We start from the raw sequence: 25,648 nt of genomic DNA on the forward strand, positions 1-25,648 counted from the left end.
CAGACGATGTAGTTGTGGAGGTCATTGGAACATGCCTCTACCTCCAAAAAATACAAAGGGAACAAATTGCAGACAGTTTGTTGTTGTAGTGTAGAGCCACACATTGCAGTTTTTCAGGCACTTTCTAAGGGTGCACTCAATGAGATCCCACTGGAACTCCAACATGTATGTCCCATTGGGTGGAACTTTTGAGATCAACCCAGGACTTTCTGGAAGGACTGTTTATCTCTTTAGCTGGCCTTTTAATCCTTGGGGATCTCCAAAGGGGAGGTGCAACCTCTTTTCAGAAGAAAAAACATGTCTGAACCTTTCAACTCAGTACAATTCAAGACAACAGGGCCTTGGGTGCAACAGTCCAATCCAAAATTTGAATACGTTTTCCTTTGTCATACAGAAAGTATGTAAGTTAACACAGCACAAGTAGTGGAGACACAGGACATAGGTAGATTTATGAATAGTTTTTCGTAAACATATACCATTGATCCTATAAGCTAATGTAGTTAAGACTCATATTAAGACTAACATATTTTTATGAAAGAGGAGGTCACCTGGCATGTGATAATACCACATCAGTGGCTGAAGTCAAAGAGAGACTAAGAGATAATCAGCTGGCAGGAATAAAAGTTGAGAACTTGTTGACTATCCAAGCTGACTGAGAAAAAAGCTCTTGGTGATCTTGTCAGAAACAGTGTCACCATTATAAAACAGCTCAGAGAAAGAGAACCATGATTCTCTACTCACTGGCTTGTTAAGCCAACAACAATAGGAGCCCATGGAGAAAAAAAAAAGAAAAATGTAAAATGACTGTAGAGGCAAGAGACAGTTTCTGAGTTGTAAATCTAAACAAAATGGAATGGTAGGGTGCTGAAATCCTAAATCATTAAGCTTAATTTTGTGATTGCAGTCATTTCTCGCAAATTTGTCATATTCCCATGCTTTGGACTTGGCTAAGCATTTAATCTTCTGTGAATGCATAAGTGATTCAGTAATCGCCACTGACCTTGACATTGACAAAAAGGTCACCAGGGAGCTGAAGAATTTGCATTCCCATGGACAATTTGCCAAGGCATGTAGAACAATTAGTAAACTAGATAAAAGACATTGTGCTTTTACTCCTAGGGATTGTACCTTTAATGGTAGTCTCAGGCACTTTGACCTTGCAGTTCATTATGATAGGATACAAGTCGATATAGCTTAGACTTTTTTTGTTTGACAGTTTTAAATAGATGATTAACAAGAAAACTAATCTGTTAATAGTATTTAGAATGCTTCTTTAAATAACATTACAATAAATTGAAAATGAGTCAATTGTAATGTACTGTATAGTAATTCAAAGACTGAATGGACAATCAGGCTCCAATTCTTATTTTAACATCATTTTCATATGCAGAAATTTTGACGTTTTTTAAAAGACTGCCGCATTACTTCTAAAATATGCACAGATACCACATACATATATAATTTAATATGGGATTTGTTGTTGATCCTCTTGTTCCAAATCAGAAGAAAATGATTAAGCTTTTGTGTCTCTAATACACGGAACATCTGTTCCATGTCTCCACCAAATAATTGCACACCTTCCTGGGCTAAGGGTTTAGTTTTCCAGCAGAATAAATAGACCTCCCAACTGAGCTGCTATGTTCAGAAAACACGCAGTGCTCCTGGTTTATTTTTCCATTTAATTTAGCCATAACCCTTTAAAAGGCAAAGCTTTTCTTGCACAAGATCATTCCAAGGTGGTGGGGCTGCAGACATCAGCAATTTCATGCCGGTTCAGTTGCAGATAGATATAATCAGCAAGTACAATATGGTTTCATTGGTGTTGGTTATGGATCTACAGTGTATTGCTTGCATTCCCTTTGGGCATTGGTCACTAAATGAGTTGGTGCAGGAATATGTCAACTAAGTCGGACTGTAAACCATTTTATAGTCACCAGTACCATTAATAATCAGTGTTCTGATAATTGGTGGATGAATGTTAACCATTTCATTTTGCCCACGTCTTTGTCCTTTCAATTGTGAGTGTTGAAAACATGTCAATGAGAATACCAAGACAGAATGCAGTGATGGATTTTGTTGTCCTATTGTCTATATGATTTAACATGCAGTATTCCTTTCTCCTTCTGTATCCATCCACAAGAAAATTATTCTAAAACCTAAAACATCAATACTGAACAAGAACAATTATAAACAGAACAATTAGATTAATTAATCAAAGTTTATCAAAGGGGGGGGCAAGTTTTTTACTATGTTCTGTACTACATTTGTCTATTAATCCAACAGGCTTTCATACTGTAGATTTACTAGTCCAATGTAATTTTTTGAGTCTTTGTTATCTAAATCCTTTTAATCTTTTCTGTTGTATTTCATTAGTTAACTACAGTCGCGTGGGGCTCCATGGGACCTGCAAGGAGATGTTTTGTGGAAGAGGGCGCCAGTGTGTGGTTGTCGAAGAGACAGGGATGGCAGAGTGTGTGTGTCTAGAAAAGTGTCACCCCACTTTTGTGCCCGTCTGTGGATCAGATGGAAGATTTTATGAAAATCATTGTGAGGTTTACCGCACCTCTTGTCTTCAGAAGAAAAAGATCTTTGTTGTGCACAGCAAGGACTGTTTCTTCAAAGGTAAGAAAGAACCATTGCATGCATCATGTACAGTATCTGCATTTCTACTGTTCTACTGTTTAACTGTTTCTACTGCAAACTGTTAAAAAAAAGAGATGAGGAAGTGACATGCAGGAAGTAACATAGCACTTCGTATTAGATTATGTTTTCCACAGTTCACAGTTTCACTTTGTGCATTCTTCCATGTGCAGCAAAATCTTCTCGACCTTACCTTTGCATGTTCTGATTTAAACAGTGTCTGAGACACTGTTTTCCTGGAAGTTATCTCAAATGTGTGGTCCCTAAAGCATAGCTCTTTCAGTAAACCCCATTGGAAAGCATGTCAAGGAATGGAAGTCAGGAGAGATGAACGAGCACTAAAAACCCGTCTGTAAATCTTCAAAGAAATTCATCAGCAGTCAATTTATTTTACTTAATGTAAAATCAAATTTCTGTTGCCTTTACCATATACAGTATCTGAATCTTAGTGCCTAGAAGTGACTTTCAAATATCTAGTCTGTTGTGATATATGGAGAAAGACAAACTTTTTCCAACTAGTAATCAAATATATAGTATGCTGTTGAGAATATATATATATATTCTAGACTGTCTTGCTTTGTCCTTGACAAATTAACACTGTTTTGTGTTTGAATTTGTGGAAGTTATTAATCATAATATGGACACAAAATGTATCAGAAATGAAACTTAATTTGCATGAGCAATTAATATAAATTTCTTACTGAATGAAAAATGTAAATAAAGACAACAGAATTGATTTAATTTGAATGAAGAAATGGTATCCTAGATTATATGTTATTGAACAACTGTATGTTGCTGTAGTGTTTAACATTATAGGCAAGTCTCTAAAATCAGTATGCATGCTTCATTAATTTGATAGAATAAATGCATCTAAGGATGTGTTTATAACAACAACCTCTATATGGTGTAATGTAAAAATATTTCAGTTTCATTTTAATTGAGCATTTGAAGGAAAAAAAGTGGTTATTCAACATTGTAATATGATAATATTGTTCTGAATTCATAAAACCAGTTTTTATCTATACTGTAGATTTACTATATACCCAAAAGGCTTTTAAAATTTTTGTTGCACTGAACAATAAAAGATGTTTCCATTAATTAATATACATATTTTAATTATATTGATGAGTTCTATAATCTGATTCAAGTTCAAAGTATAAAACAAAAAATGTTTCCCATGTAAGGTTATTTATAGACTTGTGCAGTAAACAGGATAGCCTTTTTGCTGAACCTATTGATGAGACTTAAGATTTACTTGTGGCACTGAATCTCGGATTATCACTGATGTTTGTTAATATGACAAATAACTGAAGTCATGAACTATTCAGAATAATTAACATAGTAGTCCTCCAGATGTGCCTTTGTACAGTAACTCTAAGCTGCGAGGCAAGTTTACATTGGGTTTCAGATTCAAATAACTTTTTTTTTCTTTTTGGAAACATTTATAGGAACGAAACCATATTTAAGACTAATAATGGACAACATTGCTGGATAGTTGTGCAACTAGCTGTTTGTTTGGGCAGTGTTTTCATTTCTGAACATTACATAATTACTGTCCATATTTGTCTTTGAATTAATGGTTGTAAATACTCTTATAAACTTTACAAGAAATTTATTTTTTATATATTCTTATATATAATACTTTATTTATGCAGTTGCTTTATACCAAGGAGAGTGCATTCCATTACATTTTTCTTCTCTCTCTTCTGCAACAGTTAATTTTGAATGTCAATTTAAAAAGGTAACAGGCTCTGAAATGCCATATTCCAGTGAGAGTGTGAACTGTGTTTGATGGGAAACCTTGTGTAATTGTCAATATTTAATAGAAAGCTACCAAACACACTAGTCAAACTGAAAACTGAGGCACAATAATGTACCGTAGGATATCAAAATTATGTTCGAATTAATTAAATAATATTTACACTTGGGTGACTAAAATGTCTACTGTCTTCAAATTCTAATTTATATAGTTTACAAAAAATGTGCATAATACAAATCATAACCTAGTAGAATAAGGCATAAGCCCAGAATAAGGCTTGACTGTGAATACTAAAATAAATGTAATAATGATTATTTATTTTGGTACAGTACATGCTTAAACTTCCTTTAAATTTTGTGCACACTTTTAGCTGTTTTTAGCACCTATTCAATTAGGTGCTGTTAACTCAAAAAAACTGAATCAGTCTTTTGCATCAATGCTACATTATGTGGTCAAAATTTTGTAGTTAAACTCTGTTTTGTCACCTATAATTGGAGGAGCATAGTGATTTATAGGTCTTGCTATTATGTCTTATTTTGTACCTATGAAATAATGGGTGCAATTTCACAGGCAGGCAAACTGTGAGCAAATTGCCCATTTAGTTAATTTGTTATGAGGTGGGCAGTTTGCCCACAGAGAAAATAATTACCTTCATTAGTCATGCACATTTTTTCAATTGTCCTTCTAGACTCTGTTGAACAGAAACTGGAATTATCTGAGCAATTCCAACACCTATGCAAAACAAATCTCAAAGGAATGAAACATTTAAAATATATTAGGAAGAATTAGAAATAATGAAACTACTAATATTTAGAATGGTTTTGATATTTTAAGTTTTCACCAATACCTAGAAGTTGACACTTAAAAAAAATCTTTAATGTTGTTTTTTTTAAGTTTTGACTAGATATTTACATACAAGGGATAAGTAGAACTCATTTCCTGAAGAGACTAGTTATTTTCTTTGCTGTTTTTTGTTTACCTTTGAGGTTTTAAAGAAATGTTGTACCTGAGTAGTGTTGTAAAACTAACAGTTGAAGGTTAGAATGTGCAATACCGGATTTGCATGCAGGAATTATAATTCTGAATCAATAAGTTTGCATGGCAGTGGGAATAGTTAAAGCCAATTGATTTTTACTCTTATCCCTTTGTGGTTTTCTTAAAGAGACTTTTTTTGCAGGCATCTTTTTTATCACCGATTTTAGCACCGATTTTAGGAGATTATAGTCTGCTGTCTACTCAATAGTATTGATGTTACTAAATTTGTATTGGATACAGATTGCACCATTAGAAGAAGTGACACTTGTCAAACGTCCACGTTGATGGCATTGTTGCAATGAGCTATATTTTGCATTGACTTACAGACGTTCAGTGACATATGAAGTAATAATGAGGAAGTGAATTGTCACGCCCTCTGCAGCCAGAGGGCGCTCCTTCTCTGTCCTCTCCCTAGTTTCCGGTCTGCTGTCCTTCCTGTCCCTCTCTTTCCCTTGGGCTATATATTTCCGGGTCTTGCACTCTGTCCTCGCTCAGCATTGACGTTCGGATGTCCTGAGACCTGCCTAGCACCAGGGCGCCCCACGTCCGCTCCCTGAGGGCATAGGTTTCTATACGGCATTCCTGAACTCTTTGCACTAATGAGCCCGGGCCTTTTCCCGTCTCGCCGCTACGCATATGGGTCTTTTTCTGCTCTCCTGCTCCCCACGGTTAGTCCCTTTGGACGTCCATGACATGAATAATCTGTTGTACCCTAATCTGTGGTTGTCCAGTGATAAATACAATGAGCATCAAAAGAAATACATACATACTGTATGCATGTATGAAAATAAAGATTTTTAAAGGCTGACTAAAACAGAAAGGAACCAACATGGCCTGCTTATCAAGCGAACACTGTCTGCCACAACACTGTCTGTCGATGATGCCACATTGGTCAAGTACCGGTTCTCACTTTAATCGCTTCCTGTGAACAGTAACTCGCAACCCACTGAAGCAGGTGTTAGCCTGGTCAGTACTTGGATGGGAGACCTCCTTGGAAAAACTAAGGTTGGTGCTGGAAGTGGGGCCAGTAGAGGGCGCTCACCCTGCGATCTGTGTGGGTCCTAATGCCCAGAGTCACCATACTGTAAAAAGGTGCTGCTCTTCAAATGAGACTTAAAACCGAGGTCCTGACTCTCTGTGGTCATTAAAAATCCCTTGGGCATTTCTTGAAAAGACAGAAGTGTTACCCTGACAATCCTGGCCAAATTTCCCATTTACCTTAACCAATCATGGCCTCCTAATAATCCCCATCTATGAGTTGGCTTCATCAGTTTGTTCTCCTCCTCACTATGAGCTGATGTGTGGGGAGCATACTGGTGCACAATGGCTGCCATCACATAATTCAGTTGGATGATGCACATTGGTGGTAGTGGAGGGAGGGGACCAGAAAAGTGCTATGTACAGTAAGCGTAAGAAATTATTATTAGAATATTCCAGTAGCTGCTGAAACAATAAGGGTTTTCTGGCATGATAAGAATTACATTTTTGCATAAATGGGGACAACATAGGACCTAGAACTCAGAAATGACTGAACAGGCATGTGCTTGTCCAGGCTGTATAAGAATGGGACATATTTCCAAAGGACAGCATCTGCAACCAGGTGTGAAGCATTCTTCTCAGAATGCAGTTTATATTACTTAAAATGGAAGCCATACACACTAGTAGCCAGTGTACTTCACAGGAGATCCCCTGTTGAACGCTCCTATTGATCGGATGTGTTAGTGAAATGTTAAACAATAATACATTTACTTATGTCATGTCTCTTCAATATGTCAGTCCACTTGCTACAAAAAGATTTTTCCTTTAATAGCTTCGTGAATTTGTGGAAGTTGTAAGGGATACATTACCTTTGATCCACAGTGTACAATTAGTCTTTTTTTGGTGGGAGAAAAAAAGTTTTTTAGCCTTGGCTTTTACAAAGTCATATACTTTAAAGACATAATGTAATACAGCTATCATGCAAACCCAAAGGTCTTGCTTTGTTGCTTATACAGTATTGTCATTCTGTACCCACTTTATACACAACTATAGAGAGACAGTCTTCTAGATAACACTTATTAAAATAATAAATGGTTTAAACCTTCCCTACTAGTTGGCCACAACTACTTGGAAAATGATTAATACACATTTTAATAAGCTGGCTTTAGTTTCCATGTTAAATGATTTATAATTAAAAAATGACCTTTTCTGCTAGTTCTCTGAATGACCCTTTTTAATTCACACAAGTGCAAAAAAACAAAAACAAAAAAGTATCTTAAATGGCTTTTATCTCAAGCACCCATTAAAAGAGAGAGAGTGAAAACACACAACAAAGTAAGTAGACTTTTGTCAAAAGCCTTGCACAGCAGGGAGTCTGCGAAGAGAGGATTGACCGTCCTCTCTGATTCATCAATCTAAGACATGATGAATTCCATTCAGCAGAGGGGAGCAATGTGCTCAGACACATGAAAGTTTCTGCCTCAATCTCTAAGTCATGTTAAGTACAGAGTTCAGCTGGAGGATTCATCATTACTTCATTTTTATCACTGATCAATTCATCCACCTGTTAGAAAAATAAACTACAATGAAACTGGTCCATGGTTAATTATTATTTGTTACAATCTTTCCAACCATGATTAAAATTATTATTCAACCTGTTTTTCTAGATATTAGTGGGCATCAATCAATTTAAATGACATTTCAAGTTGTTATATTACTGCATATTATCAGCTCTGCTTCTTAATGTGGCTTTAGCACCAACATTTCCTTTAATATTTTATAGTCTGGACTACTCATTAAATACCTTGGCCATTTGAAGGTCACTGTAATGATGTCTTTAATAACAGTTCTGAAACATGTAAGCCCTGCTTTGGTCCTTTCAATTCAGAATCTGTGCTCACTACTGAGGAAAACCACAAAACACTGCTTCACAACATTTAGTTTTCCTGATAGTTTATATAATGTACTGTATGTTTCATTTACTTTTTTAATCTGAAGTTTCCATTTGTGAATTATCTTGGGTTTTCTTCTTCAGACCATAGGAGCAAGACTGCATCTTTACAATTATCCAGAAGTTGCTGTCATGCTAAAACAGAAGATACCCTAACTAATCCCAGCTCCACCTGGCCAGCCGTGTGGCACTGTTTACAGAATCCTAGTCAACACTGTCTAGGGATGCAACCCAGGGCTGAGCCATTTTGATTTTCTTATATTCTGGTATTTGCTCTTTTTGCTTGTAGAACATAGAGCATACAGAACAACAGTGTAACCCCAAGCAAAAACAGAATATCTTGCCAAAAGCACACAAATCACATGTTTTAAGAAAAGAATTCAGTAGACATAAAATATCAAAAATAAAGTTTAATGTTTAGGTTTGACTTTTCCCAACAGTAGCCTTAATTGAATCTTTCATAAAATCAAGTCCAGTACAATAACTGACCACAAAATTAAAGAAAAGGTTAAGTATTATAAGAACCAAAAAAAAAGTATATAGTATGAGGGGAATTGCCTTTTAATTTTGACATTTTTACAATTGGTATAAGTAAATGTGTATTGTGTAAGGTGTCGACTTTTAACTATGGAAGGTTCATTCATTCTTTTTAACCATATTCCTTAAACAGGATTAAGAAGATGCATGGCGATACAGTATATTTTCGTTTCATCGGGGCTTCCAGGGCAGAGTGATTAAGAAATACTTAATTTAAATCATCTGTTAACAACATGGCTGTAATGCAGTGAATTAGATCATTACACTGAAATGTTGATATAATGTATTATCTGTGCTCAGCAAAGAATTTAGCTGTACAAAAAACATTCTTTAAATTGCACTCAAAATGCATGTCTTAATTTTGTTTTTCTAGATTAAATTTAGGAAATCTACTGTAGATCTCATTTTCTAGACAAGTGTTCTTTCATTGTTACCCAGGGACTGCAATGCCATTCACATTTTTAAAAATATAATTATTAGAGATTTCAGAGCTCTAAAACAATTACCTACTATCTCATCTCCATCCTCATTAAGTTAATTCTTCCCTAAAGATTCATTATTGTACATGCAGTTCAAAATGGATGCCCTGTCCTAGATATAAATGCCCTGTTTCTCTATGTGTCCCCTCAAACAGATCTTTCTTAAGTAGAAAGCTTTTTTGTGATGCATTACTCCATCTATTATTAAAGACTAATCATTCACAGTCTATATCATTGTTGATTAGATTCCCAAACAATTGTTGCTATGAGAATAGAAAAGTGTTGTGTATCAGCCCCCTCCAGAATGCCACAAAGTAATGTAAAAAAAAACAACAAATGTTTGTTTTGTAATGTAATAAAAATTAGGTAGAAAATGCATTTGGGGAAAATGTGGGTCTGAAGATCAGTAACAAGATCAGAGAAGTCAGAGATATGGAAACATACTGGCCACCCACACTGTGCACAAAGGTACACTGTTTTAAAATGATATTTTAGGGACATGAAAATAAAGTGTGTTGCTCTCATTATGGATCACACACGCCTTTCATGTCTATAACCATAGACCCTTTCTGTAGACCAAAGTGAATAATCAGTGTCTTCAGTAAAGGACTTGACCAGGGTGCAATGTAGCTACAGTACATTTCCTCAGAACAGCATCACATTTATCTTGTTGTTCAGTGTCTCAGTCTCTGCTTTAAGCACTTCATTTCTACCACTGGATTCTGTCTTTATTGTAACCATTCCTTAACTATTTCTTAATTCAGATAAACATTGTCTGTTGGTCAGGCAGTGGAGATATTTTATCTCTATTTGTCCTCAGTAAAGCTTAAATCAAGGTGCAATTTGCCCTACTTGAATTGTGGTTTGTCTTCTCGCTCTTTATGCACATAATCCAAAATATTTCTGATGTAATGCAGAGTATTTTACCTAATTTGTGGGTTTGTTGGTTTTTGGCTGTGGAGAAAATTCTGAATACTTAATTTTTTGATTCTCTGTTTTTTCTTGTTTAGATGGCACTGGCCATTTTAAATCCTGAAACAATTGTATTTAACATTTTAGAATAAACTCCATGTGTTTTGTTAAACTATTTCAATGTCCCTTGTTTGCTCTAATGTATTTGTTGAATTACTGTTTATTATTTAACAATTATTTAATTTAGAATTTCAGAAAGAAAGATCTCTATATGGTTTCTATGGAAACATATAGGCAAGTGAAGTTTTGTCAGTGTAACATTTAGGTTTCCATCCATCCATTTATTTTCTAACAACTTCATCCAATACAAGGTTGTGTGGCCAGCCTACCCTGGGAAGCAATGAGCACAAGGTCTATTGCAGTCCACTGCAGGGCAGACACAAGCTCAGACAAGGGTTAGTTCTCCCAGAAGCCAATTAACCTTCCAGTATGTTTTTGAACTGTAGGAGGAAACCAAATTACGCATAGGAAATCCATGTAAACACATAAACTTCAAGCAGATAGCACCGAAGGTCCAGGTCCCCAGCAGTGCGAGGCAGCAATGCTAAACAGTGCACCCAAATTTGGGTGTATTAAGTAAAAAGGGGGTGTACTGTATCCTGCACTGTCATTTGTGAAGTCTAAGCACTTTCAAATATTTTTTAAAACTGCCTTTCATCAAGGCAAAATATACAATATATATATTTAAACATCTTAGGGAATAGGAAAATACAGATCTGAGCAACCTGGCAGTGATTTTACACTACTTCCTTGACCTGCTTAAATTTGTTTCACAGATAAAATAAAATGAAATATTAGACATGATGACCATTACCTACAGGCAAGGTGATCCAAAGTTATTAGACACTGTAAGAGTAAAAAGACTACAATGACAGTGAGATGGACACTGAAAGCATTCAGATTAAATAGTAATTTACTGGATCCAAAGACACAAAAACATATTCCTAGCAGGAAAAGCTGAAGATCCGGGGGCCTCCTGAAATGGCTCCACTAGTAAAAGTGCTTGCCAGAGCATACATTGAGCTCTGTGATCACAGGGATTTAGTCAAGGTCATGATTCTAGGCAACTATGGCCAGGATTAGTAACATAATAATAAGCTACAAAGGAAGGATATGTTTCTTAACCTGAAGTATTACATAGAAAAAAAGTTTTGCATTAGAAGAATACTCATTTACTAAAGGTGTCTCATTACTGTAGTTTCTATAGAAAACCAGGATACAAGTCTTTATAAATTTCATATTTACAGTACATATTACAGTATAATATTGATACATGTTTTTAATCATCAATGCTTCTGTCAAGTATATTTAATTTTTGGACATTATTGAATGTTTCTCATTCCATGTACAATGGAGAAAATTTGAAATGCATTCTGTTAACACTATTAGTAAAAAGAACATTTTTTTCTATCAAATGTTGTCATGATATCTATTTAGAATAACACAAATTCAAAGGAATGTACTGTACTATAGGCATTATTTTGAGCTTTGAACAGTTGTTTGAAACAAACAAAGAAGTAATCACTTTTCTTTTGAGAGCTCTATCAGAACCAATTTGCTGCAGTACTATGAACTGTTAAATGATAGATGATTTGCTGAACAAACAAAAGTGGCATTTATTCTTGATTGAAGAAAGGATGTTGGAAAAATTGCAAATATGTTTTTGTCTGAAGTATAGCATGTTTTAAAGAATTAAATTGCAAATTCAGTCTTGAATGTTTTAGTAATTAATTTGGTTAATTTATTTCAGGTTTATACATACTTGTTTAAAAAATATGTAGAAATAATATAGAACATTTATAACAATCAAGGTAGAAACAAAATTACAGTGTATGTCTTACAAAATAAATATAGCACAAGTAATTAAGTAGACAAAAAGCATGCTCTTTTTATGCAATATATTTTATAGAATATATTATGCAATTTTTTCATACATTTACTTAGTTTAACAGACTTATAAGGGAAAATGAGTATCTGTTATTGCTGATTGTCCATTAAATTATGTTGAATTACAGTTTTCCAGCCTCAATACACACTATTATATGAGAAAAAATATATATTCTATTGAATATATGTTCTTTCTGGATCTTTTAACTTATTTTTTAACAATTGCTAAATTGAAATTGTTCCTGTGCTTTTTAATCATGAATATACAAGCTCTTTATTTCATGAATGTAAATATATAAATTCACTTACACATATGAAACACAAACGACATCCATCATAAACAATTGACCTATCCTAATAGGGCACCATTGATATTACTGAATTTTACATTTATATGGTATTTATTTTTACCATATTTTATTATTTCTCCTGTTGTTGTGGGGGAAAATCCAGTGTTTCTGATTTTACAGGCAAAATATAGCTTTAACGGATTTTGTCTGTTAAATCCAGAGTCTGTTAAACCTTAAATTAGTAATCTGTAATATATATTATTTTATATTATCTTTAATTTATTTAAAATGTACATCACATAAAGTCAAATTCTATAAAGATTATTTCTAAGATGAGCGGTTTATGAATATATAGTACTTTGTATGTCTTTGTGCTGAACACTGCTCTTATTGTGAAGGCACAAAGAAAGCAGCACACAGCTTAATGTCAAAAGGCTGGAAGTTCTGCGTTACTGTTCTCGGGCTAGCCAGGGGTCCCCCAGCAGATTCCAGCTTCCCCAGTCTCCACAGCATTCGACTTTTATTAATTACACCATCAGTGCAGTCTCTAAGCCACAGCATGCAAGAGGCGGAGTCTGATTTCACACTTGGGATCCTCAGGCTGTGGGACACATACTGTGCTCCAGATGGAGGCTCTACCCAAATCATGTCACTTGAAAACACTTTCTATTTTACAAACATCATTATCACCCATAACAAGATCTTTAGATGTCATCTTTCCAAGAATGCTCTGAAGAAGAAGAATGTTAGACACTAAGAGACCTGTATTCGAAATGTTCTTTAACTTGAAACCCCAGTGATTCCTACAGGAGTGTAGATTTAATTGTATATTGTAGGTAGGGTTTTAGGTTTTCAGGAGCAGTGATCCACCAATGTGACAGTATTTTAAGGGCTGGTTTTGTACAACAATGTTCTTGAGCACATTAACTAGAGGCTTTTGCTAGAAAAGCATTATGATAAAGCAACAAGATACTGTATTCAACAAAAGTTTATTAAGCCAAAAGTTTATTTGGTGCTGTTCTTCCCAACAGCACCAAAAACATTAAAGACAATATAGCATTTTTAAAGACATAATATAATGGTATTGAGTTCTGCTACTACAGAATTAAGTTTCATTGGGTTAGTTTTCCTAAATATAGTTGGTGACACATTAGTCACTTTTGGGGAAACAAAACTATTTTAGGATGTCCTGTCAGGAGTACTTAGCTTTATGAGTTTTTCTCCCTTTGGGGTTCACAGTTAAATTTGTTCTAATACTTCCTGACACAGTGCCCTTTGCTCTCATTAAAGAAGCTGCTGTTATATTAGCTTAAAAAATGATTCAGTACAATAATATGCTAGGAAATGTAATTGCAATGCAATTCGTCAGAGGAGAAAATAAAGATAAACTTTGACCAGTAGTGCAGGTTATTGTTTATTGTTTGTATAATTTTCTTTGAAATGTAATTTACTTAATTTTTTTTAGTTTTGTTTCTTAAGTAAAGATGCAGTAGATTAAATCTCAATAGTTAGAGCTGGTAAATGTCTTCATGTTGTCTTCCACAGAATATTCCTTCTACTGTATATGGCTCCCTAGTGTGCCTTAGTTTTGCCTTTGGGGGACAGTATACATAAAATGGTGAGATTGTAACTCTCCGTGCCTGATATGTTTAATGTACAGTATGTTAAAGCTTTGAATTCCTTTATCAAAGCCTCCAAATGCATTTGTTCATGATCAATGTGTAGATTCCTCACATGGAATAAAATCCTCTTCCTCTTTCTTTTTTATTCCTTCGCTTATTCTTCTCCCTTTTCTTTGTATAAAATTAAGAAAACTAGATTCATATAGATTAAATGCATATAAATAATAATCTAGCTGTTACGGTAAAATCTGAATTAATGTGCCCTAGAAACACGTGTTCTATTTGAAATCAAACTCAATAATTAGATGAGCAAATAAAAACAAATATCATTGCTCGCTCATGGAGATGAGTCCTGCAGGTGAAATTTAAACTATGCAGTGTACTGGAGGGGCAGTGTTCTAGTCCCCAACCAGCTGACCACTATGTTTCCTAAATGTTAAAGAAGATACTCAAGAGGCTATGCTGTAGGAGCTGACATTCCAGAGAATCTCCAATGCGAAATTTTTAATTGCCAAAGATGATAAAGAGTGTTCAACAACCTTCACTTTCAATACTGAAGCATTTCTAATTGTGATTAAACGCCAAAGATGGTCCAATGCGAACCCTTTAACCCACAGAATAAAATGTATTAGAATGTAAGTAATTACTTAAGCAAGAACATTATCCGTTCTTCAACCCCACATTTTTTTGTGGGTAATATTTTTTGGGATAATTATCTTGGCTATTTAATCTTTGTTTCCATTTTTTAGGTCTAAGTTCATTCAGGGGTAAATTAAAATGTTAATAACTTGCTTTCTTGTTCTACTGACTGGAATGAAAAACAGAGTCATGCAGCTTTTTAAATGGAATACAGTATGTCTGTTGGAAATGAGAGAACTCAAAGAATACTTTAAGGCAAACGACTTTAGTCTTTTAATCTTAGGAAGTTCTACACCTAGATAGCCTTTGTTTAATTGTAAACTGTTTTAAAAACTGAGTTTTTCTTCTTCTTATAACCTCTAGATTTGGAGTCACTAATTGTTGATCAACTTAGCTTGCTAGTATGGCATGCTGCAACAGGCACTATGCATGAAACCTCTTACACTCAATGTGCTCGCCGTTGAACTGTGAGCTCCACAGTGCCTTACAGGAGAGTTAGTAATGATTGGAGGGCAGTAATGCATCTCTCACTAATGACACTGCATGTTTGCAGATAATACAATAGACTGCAATTGAATGTTAAACCCAGGTTATCCTGGCATCCTCCATCTTGATTAGTCACAGTGTACTTTTTCTAATCAAGCTAAATGCATGCTGTTGTGAGTATCGTCAAAGTGTTGCAACTGCGGCATATTTGTAATATTGCATCGGACCGCAATGCTGGCATCTTGTAAAGAACACCACAAAAATGTTTGCCTTTGACTGCTCTGCCTATAATCTATGCCTATAATTAATTTGTGAATAAAGAGAAAAATCATCCTTGTATGCTAAATTTGACAAGCATTAAACAAAAACTAAGGCAGTCAATCATATGCAGGATAAAACTCAATCGCATTTCTTTCATATTTGCTTGCAGCTCACAAATTGCAGGCAGAACAGTTGGCAAGCAAACACATAGAGACACAAACATCGCAGTCTTGAGATCTCTCGCAAGCTCTCGACACACACATGATCGTCACACTATGTTCATGAAATGGGCTCATGGGGTGCAATGCATAGGTTGAGTCACTCAGAAATTCCAGCAGGCTTAGATTGGATTTTCTTGTTGCTCCTAAAAAGAGATAGAAAATTCATGCTGCAATAAAATGCGTTCTCTCTCAGTCTTAAACTTGGTTAAAAATAATTTCTCACCTACCTCATCTATAGTACATGGCTTTGATATAGCCATACAGTATTCCATTCCTTGCTGAAGCATTATTTTTTTTCAAGTTTTTTACTTTCAAATAGCAAAACAGAAAAAATGCAGTTTTAGGAGTTTTGGAAAAGTTGCATGGGTTTAACATCTGTAGTCCTGATATATTTTGTTTGGGGGGGGGGGACTATAATTGTATGCATGTGAACCAAATGTCATGCAAAACTGCTCTAGCTGGTGGAAAGGAGATACAATTGACATTTGATCTATTCCTCAAACATATGCAGGTAGAACAGAGTTTTTTATGTTTTCATTTGAAAAAAGCAGAGGTGGATGAGTGGTTTCCAAAGCAAGCACATTCAAGCTAATCTTAAAATACCAGTCAGTGTCCAATGCCAGTGAGTATCTAGCCCTGGTGCCTGCATGTTTGTTAAAGCCCCAGAACCGGAGCTGGCAGTAGTTGTTATATTGGTCCAATTAAGCCAATTCTAATCTGATTTATTGTGTTTTGTTACAACCAATGTCTGGGAGGAGGTCAAATAATATTTCCACTCAGCCTCTCCTAAGCATAAATAGCTCAGCTGCCAAGCACCCCTTTTGTGTTTCCTTCTCATACTTGACATTTGCTCTTTCTAGACACAGACGTTACCTTCCATTCTTCGTCTCTTACTTTCATCCCCTGCCAGTCCTGCACGTTCCTCAGACGTTGGTGCAATCTCTTGCTTTCCACCCCACTCTTCAGCTTCTTCTTCTACTACTCCTACTATGCAGCACAAATAGAATTATCTTTTTTTTAACTACATACAGTATATAGAATTATTAGTAATCACATATAAATAGTAAATAGAAAACATCATTCATTATTAAGACATTATTTAAGATTTTACTTAGAAAATACATTGTACGTAGTAGCTTCATAAACAAATCTTATATTAAAGCAAATAAACACGTTGTGTGCTCTAGTAGTAAGGGGAATCGAGGAAGGAAAAGCACACGTTTTTCTAATAAAGTGTTTTTTTACTATCTATAGCTTTATAAGTCATGCATTTGTATTGAGGATGTAATCGACATTAAATTGAGAACATTTATTAAATTCAAATTAATTCGATCCATACAATGCATTGCATGGAATTGGCCAGGTTTGAAAAAAACAGAAGAATGGAGCAAGGGCAATCAGGAAGAAAAGGGTACTACAGTTTCTAACTGATGGAGATGTAAAACCAAGGTCCCAACTCTCTGTGGTCATTACAAATCCCAGGGCGTTTCTCGAAAAGAGTAGGGGTGTAACCCCAGCGTCCTGGCCAAATTTCCCATTGGCCCTTACCAATCATGGCCTCCTAATAATCCCCATCTATGAACTATGAATTGGCTTCATTACTCTTCTCTCCTTACTCTTCTCTTCTTACTCTTAAAACCCAAATATAGGGAAATAAAAGTTGATGGTTCAGTGGTAGAATTCTCGACTGCCTGAGTTTGATTCACGGCTACCTGGAATAATAAAGACTATAATAATAATAATAATAATAATAATAATAATAATAATAATAATAATAATAATCGCAATATGTTAATATTAATTATTATTAACACTAATATTGAATGACTATTAATAATATATGTAGTAGTAGCTACATTATAAATAAATAGAATCACTATTTCAATCAAAATTGTGATTGGTTTGCATAATTGAATACAATTGACCAGAACTGAATTTAATTTAACACAGTCTGATTCATAGTCATTAGTAACAAAACACACATGATGTGAGGATGAAAAGCATGTTTGTGTTATTGTGGTGAAAAGCAGGGCTCACAAACATTTTTACAGACAAACCTCTCTAGTTTAAGTACATTTTCGTGAAAGCAGTCTTATAAAAAACACTTCCCCACAACCATATTTATTCCCCCTTGGGACTTGGGAATAAAATGCCATTAATTAGACTATCACCACATTTTTGTCAATTGTTACACAAGAAGTGTACTAGGGCTAGCAAACGTGAGAATTTTGCCATAAGGGGAGTAAAGAAAACCAGTTTTACCAGTCCCTGGACCACAAGACCAACACTCTCCAGGATGGTCGGCGAGAGTTAGGTAATTTAAAGGTGCTCTTAAACAGAAATCAATTAAGTGCAGAGAAGGGTAGATATATATTAGGTACAATGTACCTGACAGTACAGTATCTAACAAAGCCATTATAATCACTGCTCAAAACTTTTTTAATTTGGTATCTTGTTTATATTTTTATTTGTTTCTTTGCTTTTAAATATAATATGCTTTAAAGCTACTGTGTACTCCATGATATATTCTTAAAATATAATTGTCATCTGCATTACCTTAAGGATTCACTGTGCGGCAATTTTGTTTTGATTAGTTTATAATCACTCCATGAAATTCATTGTTTTCTGAGCATTTCTGTGAAACCAGGAACATTATAAAAAACAAGGTCCTATCCAGGCTCCCCTTTTCAGAAAAAAAGGTATGCAGCCATGTTGCATGTTTAAACATTAGCTGAGTTGTGAATTTTCTATGATTATACTGTATAACATACAAAATCTGTTATATTTTCAAGAAATATTGTTATTAGACTAAGAAAAAACAGATTAAATTCACTTACACATGTGCTTCCTATCGATCTTCTTTGGGCAGTGAAGGGTTACATTCTGTAAGCCAGAACAGACAGTATTAACATTCTGTTAATGCAAGTTTTGATGCACATTCTAGATGACTGCATGCTCTTGGGCTGAGAGGGAACCGGAGCACTCAGAGAGAACCAATGTGGACATGGGGAGACTTTTGCAGGGAGCAAACTCCTTGCAGGGAGCACCCAAGAATTGAAGTGGCCCAACATTGCGAGGCAGCTTTGCTAACCACAGTGGTTCCAATTTTATCCAATTATTACCACCCTTAAATAAGATATACTGTATTGTATGAAAAATAAGAAAACAATAGCTCTGGACACTGTGAGAAGATATTATTAATTATAACAGAATCCACTTACAAATCACTGGCAATGTTCTTGTTGAATTTCATTGTATCCAAATGTTTTTCTCAATAGCCCTTCAAAAATTCACTTTAAAAGGTAACAATTTTGAAATAGTAGACAAAACAGTACGTACAGTAAATGTTTCCAGCATTTTGGATTTAGAAGTCATGATTTAATAGGATTAGCATCTAATTACTGAACAAGGTTTTTTTGTGAATCTTACACATTTGTAAGGGCTTTCACAAGACAGAACTTACCTAAATGCATTGATTATAGAAAACTTCCCTTTTACTGCCTCTTCAAATACCTGCATGCACATTAATCCCCATAAACAAGAAGAAAAGTAGGGTGACCAATAAGTTATTCACTTTTCTTTGCATAAATACAGTACATGTGTTGCCTAATGAGTTTCTTCCGCAGACACGTTTATGGACATATTTAATCAAACAGCAGGTTCTTCACACTGCTTTAAATTATATTGGTGTTTAATTCCAATTAAACACCAAGATTGGACAAACTCATTTTCCAGACCAATTACTTTTAGAAAGGATAAGATAGTAACCTTTAAGCAACCTTTTTCCACGTGCGCCCTAATATTATAATCAAATTGATAAATGCAAATCTTCCATATCATGTGAGCAGGGTGCTTTTTAATAGAATGGTATGGTTACTTCAATAGACATATTTCTGGGGGAACAGGAATTAAACTTCAGACATGTAGTCTTTAAAAATGCAATTTCCCAGTGAACATCAGGTTCTGTATCTGCTAATTGTACAGCATTCATGATAGTCCATTAAACTGTGATAAATTCTCAGTAAATATGGTTCAGTCAGTCTAGGCAGTTAAATTGCAGCCAGGGCCTTTGAAATGGAGAAGTGCCACAGCTTAAAGTTCAAGGTGAGTCACATGGTCTCAGGTCTCCTGGCTTAAATCTTAGGCCATTGAGATGCAGGTTTTGTGCTGAGGATCCCATAAAGAATGATGTGTCTGACATTTCAAAACAGCGGAAGAGGGAGGGAACAGCAGCTTGGGTTCCATTCTCTGCCCTCTCACAACAGTGACCCTTACCATCTTTGTATGTCTTTCCTAGTTCAGTGCAGTCCCATTCCACATGCTGTTTTTCTCAGTTGCTTGTGTGCTCCTGCATGCATTTGCCAAATTAAAGATGAATAATAGCCAAGCAATGAACCTCAACATTATCCAGACATATTTTACAATTATCACAGATTTTGATGCTGAATGTGCTGCACGGACAATGTGACAGGGGTGACCAATAAATATTGTGATTGTACAAAAGGGTGCATTAATATCCCAGGAATGCATAATAAGGTTGTCAAAGATATATTTATGTGGGTTGCTGAGGTGATAGGCTGTACTGCATATAGATTCTCCCCTTGCTGAGATACCTTAAATTAAATGGATTAATACAAATTGAGTCGCTAATAAAATCAATTTGTCAGCTTTTGAACAAAACCGCAAAGCCTGTGCAATGATCAGGATTAAATTTAAGATTCTTTTTTACCCCTGCAAATGTGGCTGTAGCTATTTGTGTGTTGCAGGTGGGTATTTGCAGATTGCTGTCTAGGAGGTATAGAGGAATGAAACAGGGTCAATGCTGCAGCAAAGCCCAGATAAGAATGTGGGTGGGCAGCATTAGAAAAAAATAAAACATTGGCCTGTTGAGGGGATCGTGTCTGAATGCAGCATTGTTGCTGAAGGAATACAAATCTTATCTGCTCTGCTTTGGCTAGCAAGTCTCAGATAAAGTAAATAGTGACAATCAATGTACTGCAGGTACTGTAGAGTACAGCATATACTGTACATATACTGTATAGGTTTATCAGCCTTTCCTTTTTTGTTTAATTTACAGGATGTCCCTTGTTTTTCTCTACCTGAAGTGACTTTCTTGAAGTGACACTACTGCATTGTTATTTTTATACAGATTACATCTAGAAATGTTAAAGCAACCCCAATACTCAACTAACTGGCAAATGAGCAGGCAGCTGTTGTTTTTTTCCCCCTTAATTGGCTTTCATCTGAGGGAATGCTCTGTATACGGGAGAATTTTTGAAACTAGTGTCTGTTCTGATTGTACAAATATTTCTATATACACAAATTAATCAAAAGAATAAGTAATAAATGGAGGCAGAGAATCCTGTAGCGTTATGACTAATGACTAACCTATAGAACTGTCCTATTTACACTGTATTGAATTTATTCATTAGGTGCAGTAAACAATGATAGGATTTCAAGGTACATTTAGTGAGAAAAATATGCACCAGAGGTATTTGTTGCTAACTCTTCGTTATCTGAATGTTGAATCAAAATGTTTGAAAATTCTTATTCTAAAATAACACTAATTGGGACGTATGTATTTCAAAACCATACTGTATATACCTGTACAGATAAGTAAAAGTCTTGAGAACAGGTTGCTTTGGGGTAAAATTTAAATTGGTGTCAAAAGGCCTGAAGATGCCCAGGTCCCTGGAGATTGGGCTAGTGTTAGGGAATTATTCCATGTTAGTAAAATGTGCATTGTGAGAAATAGGATGAGTTACAGGCAATCTTCTGAGAGATGCTTGGATAGTAAAGTGGATGACCTTTGTCATGTTTGATGTTGTCAGTCTGATAGTTTGAAAACATCGGGCCAGACACGTGGCATAAACTAAAAAAGTTAATCTTTCACCCATTATATGAACTGTTCTCATAGTGTATCCTTAGTTACTTAAAATACAGTATGTGCAGTACTTAAGACAATGAAGATTGCATGTTACTTGTTTCTTGCACAGTGTATATGCACAATACCCTATTTCCAGGTATAGACATTGGATATAAAATACCTTCTACGAGTCTCCTCAATAATATTAATTGTTAGTGATGTGCTGACAAAAGTTATGCACTTGATAAGAAACTCTAATCCTCTACTGATTGGATATTACAGCCTACTGCAGCCACTGTATTTTTCTGTTGTTTTTTTTCCACTTTTAAGAGTCTGTGCTACTCATGCTATTAGTTTCTTTGTCATTGTGTTAATCCATTGGCAAAAGAAACGTGTAATAGCTACATAAAAAGTGGTATATTTATTGTATTTGAAACAATGGATTACAACACAATTTGCCATTAAAAAAGAATTGTACAGAAGAAATGAGTGACCCCATAGAAAAAAAAAAACTTTGTAATCAAGCAGCCAGGGTTTTTTTCCCACAGAGAGCCACTTTGTTGAACTGATTTCTTTTTCCTCTACAACATCCCCCATTTTGATCAAATAGATGGTATTGAGTTAAATGAAATTGCTGTTTATTAAAGTTTTATTATGTGGTTTCAAATTTCCATCTATTTTTCTTGCTGTCTGATATAACAAAATATTTTTCCAGAAAGTGAAATAAATGCTGTTCTGAATGTCTGTAGGGACTTTTTTCTTTAATATTACCTTCCCTGAAGGCTCAATTACAGTGAAAGGCCAACCTTGTCATTGTGTTATGAATTTTAATTTCCCCACTGAAACTGCATATTATTCTATAAAACCTTGCATTCATAATGCTGATTTATCAAGACCACCAGAGAAATAAAAAGCAGCACCATATGCATGATGGACACCAGTAAAAACATGAGGGGGATTAGTAGATTTGAGAAATAGAAAAAACATTGTATTGGCATCTTGCCTTATTAAATGCATCTAGTTTTCCTGTGTTGCTAAGATAAGGGATCTCACATGAATTTACAAATGCTAAACAGCACAAGATATGAACTTTGACAGCCACTGTTACTCTGTTCAATTTAACTAGATTTGTATTAATTCTTAAACATAAATGCCTGCTAGAGATGTTTATACAGTATATTGATCAATATCCATTCATCCATTTTCTAACCTCTTTATCCTAGGGGAGTCACAGGGGAGTTGGAGCCAATCCTGGCAAGCAATGTGCACAAGACAGGATACACCCAGGACGGGATGCCACTCCATCACAGGGCACACATACTGTAGACACAAACACAGACACGCACACACTCACAACAGAAGCCTCACACAGAACAGACTGCATGTCTTTGGACTCTGGGAGGAAATAGGAGTACCTGGAGAAACCCATGCTAATATGGGGAGAACATACAAACTCCAAACAGAGAGCATCCCAGGCCCAGAACTGAATCCAGGGCCTCAGCGCTGTGAGGCACCAGTGTTTATCACTGTGCCACCATGTCACTCTTGATCACTATCAAGTACAGAAATTTTAAGACATTCTAAGCATCAGAATTTTTGTTCAGGTATATTGGTTTTGTGGGATTGTTAATGTCTGTTAAATTAAGTCTCAGATTCTTTCATTAATTTATTGATTGCACAAAGAAAGTGATTGAGGTACTGTAGGATATACATTTTATTTGTGGTAAATAAATCTAACAGCAATACAAATAAAAGCAGTTTAAATTTACTCAGACTGAATGAGAGTCCTATCAGCTCACTCTGTCAGAGGTATAAAATGAATAAATAAACAGATAACGAAAAAGCTCAACTGAGAATCAAATGAATACTTGTTAGACACTTTTTTCATTTTCATATCTTTGGTCTGTAATTAGAATTGCATGGCATCCCAGCCATGCTTTTAAGGATTAACTTAACATTCATTAGCGGAACATCTGAGAATGCATTCTGGGATCATTAGGGAGGTGATTAATAGTTTTCCTCTTAGTTATAGGTGCCTGAGGAAATGTGGCACTGTATCTTTGACAATCCTTCAAACAAGAGACAGTTTTGTTGTCTGGGAATCTTGCCGTAAAAGAGATGGCATCACAGCTGGCAGTATGGGGCATAGACCAATGGCTATCAATCATAAAACAATAAAAGCTAGTTACCACAACACTCATAAGTCTCTCCTCTGGAACATGTCACTTTAAAGGAGCAAGAAAAATTATTTTTATTATGCTAGAGCTGCTAGAAAGTTATCTTGAGTAAATAAAGCAGCCCTCGGGGTCACATTTTTCTAAATGCTTTTTTTTTTACCATTGGAATAAAAAATGGTTCCTTTTCCTGCACATTTCATTGAACTGCTGAATTCATGAAATGCATCCTTACATTTGCAAGAGAGTATTTAAGCTGGTTCGTTTTAGATTGACACGAGATGTGTCGTTACAAAGAACAAAACAAGTTGTGTAAGCTGTTCCCAGTGTGACACCTGAAGAAGGCTCCACTGCTGAAATGTTGTGTTTCTTTTCTTCTCTTTTCAGCACCTTTACTTCTTTACTTACAAAAGTACATCCTTGATCCTTCAACAAGTGCTGAGTGAAGGTGTGCTTTTTATAGTACTTTATGTAAATAATATAGAGCAAGCAAAGCTTCACCATGTGATCATTATTGCATTCAAATACGAAGTAAAACATTTCAGGAAACTGTTAAAAGACATTCAGGCAACAGTCTTAATAGGTACTTTCAAAACCTTTTTGGAAAATCTTTGTCAATAATTTCTTATGTTTTTAATATAATGCAAAAGAAAATTAAAACATAAATAATAATCATGTGATTATTTCTTAAATATTGTATGCGACTACACAGTATGTAGTTCAGGTGGGTAGCTGCGTCAGCCACACCAGAAGAAGGCTCCATGGCCGAAACGTTGTGTTCTCTTTCTTCTTTTTTTCAGCATGGAATAAACCTATTACTTGTTCCTATACAGTATGTAATTCTAATGGTCTAAGGAGGAGTATAGGTGAGCTACATTTACAGATACAGTACATTAAGAGGACATGTTAGGCTTGGAACTGACTTGTGTTTTAAGCATTTTAAAACAGAAACAAATGAGAGAATAACATTTAAAAAGTGAATATACAGATATATTAAAAACATAAAAGTGAATTCACAGATAAAATAGATAAAATAAAACAAGTGGAAACCTAACCCTCACTTTAAACCAGAACTTCTTAAGATTAGTATCTTTCTAGATTAGGGTTTTCACAACAAGTAGGTAAACAATTAATGTATTAGACTGATTACATTCTGAGTTCTATTTTTGATTCCTCATTATTTAGACATATTATGCTTCTTGTTTGGGTTTCTGTTAAAATTTAAACTTTGTGACATGATTGGTGAAATTGTTATTAATGGGCATTCATGACTATAACCTATACTCTATCTCCATTATTGGTTTGCACAAAAGTGAATGTACAATTTAGTTAGAACTAAAGCCCTTTTCACTTTATGGATAATGTGAAATAAATGTTTTTCTTAATTTAATTCAACCTAAAGAGAGAATCCTAAAGAGAAACAATTATTATATACATACAGTACATTTATTTACATTTGAGATGAGTTGTGTTTTGTACTTGATATTTAATAACTTTTATTTTTAAATTTGGTTTTATTTCAAAATGTTAACTTTTGACAAGATTTGAAGACAGTACTATCATTAGTCATGTTTTTTTCCAATGTTGATCTGTTAAAAAAAGTGAATATATGACTAGTTACAAATAAAAACCTTATAATGGCTTGTGAATAATATGAAAAAAAATGTCTTGGAGTTCCAGCAGAAAGCTGTCCCTAACCCTAATCCAGGGCTTATTTAGATTTCTTGAGTATTCACTTTCAAAATCAATTTTGTGAGGATTTTTCATTTTGGTCTTATGCTTACATACTGAACTAATTTTGTTTTGTGGTTACTGTACGTTACAACAATAATGCAATTTTTTCTTTCATTT

At 34.9% G+C, this 25,648-nt stretch overlaps 1 protein-coding gene across 2 annotated transcripts in view; it reads left to right on the forward strand.

Annotated features, from left to right (window-relative positions):
• Positions 1–25,648, forward strand: part of fstl4 (follistatin-like 4) — a 177,435-nt gene that overhangs the window by 54,468 nt on the left and 97,319 nt on the right. For both annotated transcript variants that reach the window (XM_088603912.1, XM_088603913.1), the window contains exon 4: positions 2,374–2,622. In XM_088603912.1, coding sequence (XP_088460038.1) covers positions 2,374–2,622 — 249 coding nt within the window. The remainder of the gene's footprint in view (positions 1–2,373; positions 2,623–25,648) is intronic.

The sequence above is a fragment of the Lepisosteus platostomus genome, chromosome 13, assembly GCF_059453375.1.
Source record: "Lepisosteus platostomus isolate fLepPlt1 chromosome 13, fLepPlt1.hap1, whole genome shotgun sequence".
Classification (NCBI taxonomy): domain Eukaryota; kingdom Metazoa; phylum Chordata; class Actinopteri; order Semionotiformes; family Lepisosteidae; genus Lepisosteus; species Lepisosteus platostomus.